Raw genomic sequence first — 8,277 nt, 5'->3', positions numbered from 1 at the left:
CATCTCTCCTCGTTTCTGGGTCGACGCTTTTAGCACTGCTATCTACATCATCAACCGTTTGCAACACGACTTCTCAGAGGTAAGTCCCCCTTTGAAATTATTTATGGTTTTTCTCCCAATTTTGTAAATTTCCATCCCTTTGGTTGTCGCGTTTATCCCTATCTACGTGATTATATGCCTAACAAATTTTCCTCGCGTAATCTTCCATGTCTCTTTATGGGGTATTGCTCATCTTATAAAGGCTATCGTTGTCTTGATCCCATTACTTCTAGGATATATATCACCAGACACACTCAATTCGATGAGACATTTTTCCCCTCCTTAGCTTCTTCTCAGGCTCAACTCCTCACCTCTCTTTAATTCTCCAACTTTCTAGAACCCAGTCAATCTCCTACAGTTATGTCCCCATCTCTTCCGGCGCCCCATTCCCAGCACATTACTCCATCCTGCTCTCGTCCATGTGTTATTTGTACTGATCTTGTGGATGAGTCTTTGCAAGCCACAGATTCTCTTACAGGTCAGCCTCTGCCGCCCACAGATTTTGGTCCGCCTGGACCTACTACTCCTGTTACTGCACTCCCGATGAGATCTCATCCTATGCTCACACGCGCCAAGGCTGGTATTTTCAAATCTCGTCACTCGGCTCATCTTGCTTACTCTGGCTCTTCTAGTCTACTTTATGTTCTCTTGACCTCTACTGCTCCCAAAGGATTCAAATCAACTGCCAAAAATCCTGCCTGACTTGCTGCTATGGATGAAGAAGTTCAAGCTCTACAAAATAATTGTACCTGGATTTTAGTACCTCGATCGGCTCATACCAATATTGTGGGTTCTAAATGGGTATTTTGGACCAAACATTTGCCTGATGGTTCTATTGAATGATTCAAAGCCCGTCTCATCGCCAAGGGGTTTACACAAGTACCAAGTCTCGACTACACCGACACCTTCACTCTTGTCATCAAAGCTACCACTATTCGTGTTGTGCTCTCTCTTACCGTTACTAATCAATGGTCTCTCCGTCAACTGAATATTAAAAATGTTTTCCTCAATGGTCATTTCAATAAACAAGTATATATGGAACAACCTCCGGGGTATATTGATCCTCGCTTTCCTGATCATGTTTACAAACTTCAGAATACTCTCTATGGCCTTAAGCAAGCACCTCGAGCTTGGTTTCAGCAGTTCAACTCTTTCCTTACTCATCTTGGCTTTCACTGCAGTCGGGCTGACCCTTCCCTCTTCGTCTTTCATCGACACTCTGACATCCTTTATTTGCTCTTATATGTCGATGATATTATTATTATGGGCAACAACTCCTCTCTTCTTGATAGCTTTGCAAACAAGTTTCATTCTGAGTTCGCTACAAAGGATTTGCGTTCCCTCAGCTACTTCCTTGGTCTTGAAGCTACACCCACCGCTGATGGACTATTTCTCAATCAGCTGAAATATGCGCGCGACATCCTTGCTCGGGCTCAATTACTTGATAGCAAGCTTGTTCACACTCCTATGGTGGTTTCTCAACATCTATCCTCTGATAGTCAGTTATTTTCAGATCCCACTCTTTACCGATCTCTTGTTGGTGCTCTTCAGTATTTGACCATCACGTATCCCGATATTGTGCATGTTGTCAACGCAATCAGTCAGTTTCTCCACTCGCCATTATGGTTTGTCCTTCCGTCCATCTATTTCGTCGTGATCTTTAATTGCTTATTCTGATGTTGACTGGGCCGAATGTCCATACACTCGCCGTTCCACTCTGGGTTAATCTATTTACTTGGTGACAACTTAGTCTCCTGGAGTGCCAAGAAGCAGCGTATAGTTTCTCGCTTCAGCTGTGAATCTGAATATTGTGCTCTTGCTCTCACGGCCGCTGAACTTATCTGACTCACACATCTTCTTTGTGATCTCAAAGTGTCCATTCCTGAGCGACCACTTCTCTTATGCGATAACAAAAACGCTATTTTCTTGAGTTCCAACCCTGTTGTTCACAAGCAGGCCAAGCATGTTGAGTTAGACATTCACTTTCTGCATGAGCTTGTTGTTGATGGAAAAACTCGCACTCAATATGTGCCCTCTCACTTACAGGTTGTCGATATCTTTACCAAAAGCATCTCTCAGCCTCTCTTTCAATTTTTTCGATTCAAGCTACACGTTTGTCCTAGTCCGATGCTTAGCTTGCGAGGGGCTGTTGAAGATATTGCCGTAAGAGGCACTGATTGAGAATCATTGCCCTATTTAGGGCCTTCCTTGCAGAGGAATTTGATCCTCCATTACAGGAACTAATCAAACTCAATCATTCATTTTCTATAAAAATCAAATCCAGTGTAATCAATTGTAAATCCTTGTAATTGGGATATCACAGTTATAAATTAATGAAAGAATAGCACCCCGATTAGTGTGGTGAGTTTTTTGAAATTATTTTCAACTAGGACATCTAGTAAGGAAGAAACACCTCTGAACTAAGATTTTGTGTAAGATGTATGGATACATAAACATGGGCCCAATAGCTAGAGCCCTGTGACAAGCTACGAGGACTGCAATATGCCAGTGTGTGAATATGTAAAATGTCCTTGCTGAAAAACTTGTTCAACAATTTATTGGATCAGGACCCACACACATGACATAGATAGTAAGCTAAGAGTCCTAATCATGATAAGGATTCTGTCTGGCCAGATGAACTCACAAAAACAGCATAAAAAATCTCCTAGTGAACATCTGATGCAATAATCTCCACAAGACATGAAGAGTTGGGTTAAACTTATGCAAAGTTCTTTTACATAAATTCAACCATAAGCACAACTATTCAGGTGGCTTTTCTTTGAGGAAATGCCTAAGTGATCACTGCACTTCACAAAACAGCTTCTCTATTTAAGCAAAATAAGAAGCTTTTCAGGATTACACATTAGAACATCAGAACTCCAATAATACAGAAGCCAACATCAAAATCCAAGACATTTTAAAGTCTGAACGAACTAGTTTATAGAATATAGAATTACTAATTTGGTTGAAACATGAAGGATTTTTTTTTTTTTTGGTTGAAAATGTGAGAATTAAGCCAAAAAATATCAAAAGGAACAACTTAAGGGGGATTCATGTTCACAACGAGGTGTTGGAGATTGGATCCCTCCTTGGCTAAGCCACCCACCATACCATTGGCAGACCAAAATACATGGACTCAAACTCATTTGGGAACAGTCATAAAGATCAGCAATTTGGTCATGAATTGAGAGCAACATGAAGAACATAAACCATTTCTTGGAGCAATACTAATGAATACTGCAGTCAACTCGCACCAAACACATTCCATTTGGTGCTGAGGCTGTCTTATGCGTTCTGTTTTATTCCTATGAAAAGAAACCATCTGTCTCTAACTATGCTTTAAGTTGTAGGACGTGAATGCTGCATGAGGCTGTGCAACAAAGATGTAAACCATACCATCAAAGAATATGTCAATAGCGTCTGATGGAAGATCTCCACCCTTTACAAGCACATTTCTGAAAATGAAAACATCAGTTAAGTATTTTGATAGCTAAAGTGCCATAAGTTGCAACTTTCTCCACAATTAACCCCTTTCGTGTCTACAGCACCATAACTGTAAGCACTAATTTGAACTCAAGTCATTGAGTGGCTCATTATAAATGTAAAAATTAGTGTCTATTAATGATACTTTGGAGCTAGAAATAAAATACAAATAGTGAATTGTTGTCCCTGTAAAGCTTCCTATTGGAAAGTGTGAAGTTGAGTCCAACGCCAATCCCAAAATGACTAACCAACTTAGGAAACCTTTTTCCTAACTAATAAACTCAAGATCTTTGTACTCACTAATCTATGAGGGACTATTCCTTAACACTCCCCCTCACGTGTAAGCCCTCTTTTGTGGCTCTACAAGTGAATAATTTAGGTGTATGCCCTCTTTTTGTGGCTCTACAAGTGGAAAATTTAGGTGTAGGCCCTCTTTTGTGGCTCTTCAAGTGGATAGTTTTAGGTATATGCCCTCTTTTATGGCTCATTAAGTAGATAATTTAAGTGTAGGCCCTCTTTTGTGGTTCTACAAGTGGATAGTTTAGGTGTAGGCCCAAAATGACTAGCCAACTTAGGAAACCTCTTTCCCAACTAATAAACTCAAAATCTTTATACTCACTAATCTATGTGGGACTATTCCTTAATAGAAAGATAATGAGTGAGAGTCAACAGAATAATGAGGTAGCACACACAACTCCATTTTCGTAGTTAAAAGAAAAGTATTAAATATCAAGTAAGGGTATTTTGATCATTTTACATGTTCTATATAATTCTGTAGTTGGGTCAGTGAGATTATGTATTTTATAGAAGTCTATGGCCCAAATTACTTGACATTCTGATCCGTAGTTAAAGAGTTATGCGATTTTAAGTGATGATGGGCAATTACGTAATCTAACTACAAGTCACTTAGGCAATAAATAAAAGAGAGAGGGAGGGTCAACTTTTCCCCTACTCTCTTCCTATCTCAAATAAGCTATCTCCTTCTCTATGTCTTCTTCTCACTTCGATCTTCTTTCTTTCTCAAATTTTCATCTTTTTTCGTGGCATCAGAATAGTAAAGTCAGGATTCAAAGCCTATAAGCTTTCTTTTTTCCTTCTTTGACATCTCAGTTGTCCAGGAAAGGGAATTTCAGAATTTTCTGTTGATTGAAAGTCAAGGTTAGATTTTTTTCATTTTGTTCTTTGTGCCATAACCCTAGAGTTGATAGCTTGTGTTGCGTATTGAGCAGTTATATGCTTGACCAATGCCCTAAAAGGGTTGAGGTTGGATTTTTCCCAATTGGAGTGTACGCAGGTTCCCTTTCCTTTGTCTAGTGTTTGTGTCACCCACAATAAGGCAGATGTTAGCATATTTTTGGATATATTTTTACTTGTTTAAGGTATCAATTGGTATTAATGAGTGTGGATTTACATGATTATGCTCAGATTGCGAAAGTGAGGCCTACACTGCCTACGTAGACATTGATTTTTGCTTGATATATATCATTGCTATGGTGTTTGTCTTTACCATATATGGCTAATTCAGGTAAGATAACTATTATGAGAGAGTTTGGAAGTTATGAGGGGAAAGATACTATTGTTATCACTACAGAAAAGGAGAGTGATCAGAATTATCTAGGTTGATATAAGTCATTTAAAAAAAGTCTAAAATTATCAAGGATGATACACCGCTTCCGACTACATATGATTGGGAAGAGATGACAGCCAGATTATGACCTGGTTACTCAACAATATGTACTCTAAGTTGAGGAGTCAAATTATGAATTATGAAACAACTAAGGAAATATGGGTGTCCCTTAAAGTTTTATATGGGCAGAAGAGTAATCTCTCTAGAGTTTATGAATTGCATGTTAAACTATTCAGTTGGAAAACAGGTGAAAAAACAGTGACTAAAAACTATAGTGAGCTATAGAGTCTTTTGCAAGAAATTAACATTTTTCACCCCTTCTAATTAATAGGAGCTTATAAAGCAATTGGAACATATTCTTGTAGCAAAATTATGAAATGGCTTGGGACCAGAATTTAATGCAATTGCAGTCCGATTACCTTCCTGAAATGATATTTCATCACTCTCCTAAACCTTCAATAGGGTAATATGTGCAGACACATCAATAACATCCAAAGATAGAAAGGAATCTAAAGAAGTTCATGCAGCTTTTGTTAATACTCAAAGACAATCAAACTCTGTGAGAGGTTACGGTGGATAGGGTAGGGGCAGGGGAGCCGTCATGGATCGAGAGAGGTTCGGCCTCCCGTGCTCTGTGACGGAGGTCGAGAGGGAGAGGAGAGGGAGGTCGAGAGAGAAGAGGAGTCGAAGGTCGCACAATTGAGGGTTCAAATATGCGCACGAAAAAGGGTTCAAATACCACATCTGGCTCGACAGGAACTTGCAATCGGTCTTAATTAGGATATGCCTCAATCACAGATTGTATCGCGGATATATGTTTGATCTCGTACCCTTTAAACCCTGCATCATAGATCAATTTCTTCCATTCAGACTGTGTCCTCTCTTTCCCTCCGGTGGTTATAAGCATGTCCAAATCCATATACTGCCTCAAGTGGGTTTGAGGATGATCGGGCTCTGTATCCAATACGATGTCGACTATAATCACCTTCCCTCCGCGAGGCACTGCTTCCTTGCATTTCTTTAGGATCGTCAAGCTTTCTTCGTCATCCCAATCATGGAGGATGTACTGCATTGGTAAAACTAGTTTCTTTAGTCTGTTGTAGAAGCGATCATGGTGATGGTTCATGGGATAGTTTTAAGAGCTTACTGTACCTTCAATAATATGGCATCAGCTGACGGAATGGACTTGAACATGTCCCCCTCGACGCGGGTCACCTCCGGATAGTCAGGCATCTCGGCGATGACATGCGGCAGGTCAAAAACAGTACATTTGATTTTCGGGAACGCCTGGGAGATGGCCCTCACAGCGGTTCCAGTGCCGCCGCCGACGTCGACGAGGGACCCAATTCCGGTGAAGACGTCCCGGCACTCGCTTACCAGAGCAGACGTCATGAGCCGACTATCGCACGCCATGGCCGCATTGAAGAGCTTGTTCTTCTCCGGGTGCTCCCCCAAGTACTCCCAGATGCTCTTTCCCAGAGCCCTCTCGAACGCGGTAGGCCCGCCCAGGCGGAGGCCTTCCTTGATGTAGTAATGTGGCGCCATCATGTCCTTGTCGGTAACGAGGAGCAGAGTCGGAACGAGGCTCTGGTCCCAGCCAGTGACGAGGTACTTGGCGGCAGGGGAGAGCCCATAGCGGTCCTCGCCGTCGAGGGTCTCCTTTGTGAAGAGATCCATGTGGACGAGGTACCGCATGATGCGGTAAAGGCGGTCCAAGTCGACTGAGGGGAGTGTGAGGCGGGAGGAGAGGTCGGAGAGGGAGATGGGTCGGCCATGGGAATGGATGATGTCGGCGAGGCGGAGTTCAACGGCGCATCGGAGGACGAGTGAGTCGGCAAAACCGTAGATGAACTTCCAGACCTTCGCCTGAGCCGATTGATCTCCGTTGAGTAGCTCCATGGTCTCTCTCTGCTAATAGGGTATCCCGTCTTGGTATATTCCTCCGATACCTGCCGAGAGAGACAAAGGCGGACCTCTTAATAACAACGGATTACATATATTTTCCACTGGCGATTTTACGCCCGCCCACGTGACCAGGACGAGAATCTCGTGGGTGGGAAAATATATGGTAACAAGTAGTAGCATGAGAAGCGTGTAAGATCTCATCGTGCTCCTGCAATGAGATCTCATAGGCCTCTCAGTTGAAAGTATGTTGCCTAATTCTTATTCATCAACCACCATCATTGCCCAATTAACTCCCTTAACAATGGATATAGAAAGGGCTCATATTAACTGCATCAAGGGAGAAGTTAAACTAGATCCCACCAATCAAGTAAAGGACAAGAGTCTGGATCTCTTAAACCCCTGATTGAGGAAATCTGATCGTTAATGAAGCTCATTCAATCTTGGCCATGTCAATTTGCCAGGTCCAAATATATTCATCTGGAGTTGCATCATGTCGAGTACTCCATGGTGTGGTCCGAGTGTAACGAGTATTGGAAAATGCTCCGGCGCATCTGCCGGACCGAGATCTTCTCGCCCAAGATGATCGAAGCCCAGGCGCACCTGAGAAAAGAGAAGGTTATTGAAAAGGTTCGTTTCTTGAGGAGGAAAGAAAGGGAAGTGATTAAGCTCGCGGAGGTTATCTTCGGCAATCTCATTCTATCGAAGGATGTCTTTGATTTGGAGGATCCGAGTAGTGGGAAGGAGGAGATGAAGGGGCATATATGGAGGTTGATGGAGCTGGGAAACTCCACGAACCCCGCCGATTATTTTCCAATCTTGAGGGAGACTGATTTTCTTTGACAGAGAAAAGCTGTTGCTGATTGTCTCAAGCATATTCATGATATTTGGACTGATTCTGAGAGAACGTAGAGAGAGAAAGGGAGATGACTCCTTTCAAGACTTCGTTAGTGTTTGTTGGATGCTAATACAAGTTCGGACAAGTGCATCCACCATAGAGTGGGCCCTAGCTGAACTCATCAAAAACCCTCAAATCATGTCAACCCTCATAACCGAACTGAATGTTGAGATTCACGCTTAGCCCGGTCTTAGGTCCATGATACGCCCTCACTAACACCTCGAGGTTTTGGCACTCAGCCCGGTCTTAGGTCCATGTTGCACCCTCACTAACACCTCGAGGTTTTGGCGCTCAACCCGGTCTTAGGTTCATGTTGCGCCCTCACTAA

General features: G+C 42.3%; 1 protein-coding gene and 1 pseudogene across 1 annotated transcript; one reads left to right on the top strand and one right to left on the bottom strand.

Annotated features, from left to right (window-relative positions):
- Window positions 1-5,475: 5,475 nt before the first annotated feature.
- LOC137943742 ((RS)-norcoclaurine 6-O-methyltransferase-like) lies at window positions 5,476-7,097 on the bottom strand. Its single transcript, XM_068789183.1, has 2 exons — window positions 6,302-7,097; window positions 5,476-6,215 (listed from the first exon to the last, which is right to left on the bottom strand). The coding sequence occupies exons 1-2, from the start codon at window positions 7,046-7,048 to the stop codon at window positions 5,922-5,924; spliced, it is 1,041 nt and encodes a 346-aa protein (XP_068645284.1). The 5' UTR covers window positions 7,049-7,097; the 3' UTR covers window positions 5,476-5,921.
- A 380-nt stretch (window positions 7,098-7,477) lies between these two features.
- On the top strand, window positions 7,478-8,132 carry LOC137945114 (probable (S)-N-methylcoclaurine 3'-hydroxylase isozyme 2; annotated as a pseudogene).
- The last annotated feature ends 145 nt before the right edge of the window (window positions 8,133-8,277 follow it).

This window comes from Aristolochia californica, unplaced genomic scaffold (genome assembly GCF_029961685.1).
Source record: "Aristolochia californica isolate CCGP_79_NKW_82.1479 unplaced genomic scaffold, dmAriCali1.0.hap1 SCAF_1, whole genome shotgun sequence".
NCBI lineage: Eukaryota > Viridiplantae > Streptophyta > Magnoliopsida > Piperales > Aristolochiaceae > Aristolochia > Aristolochia californica.
This window is presented reverse-complemented; position numbering and strand designations above follow the sequence as displayed.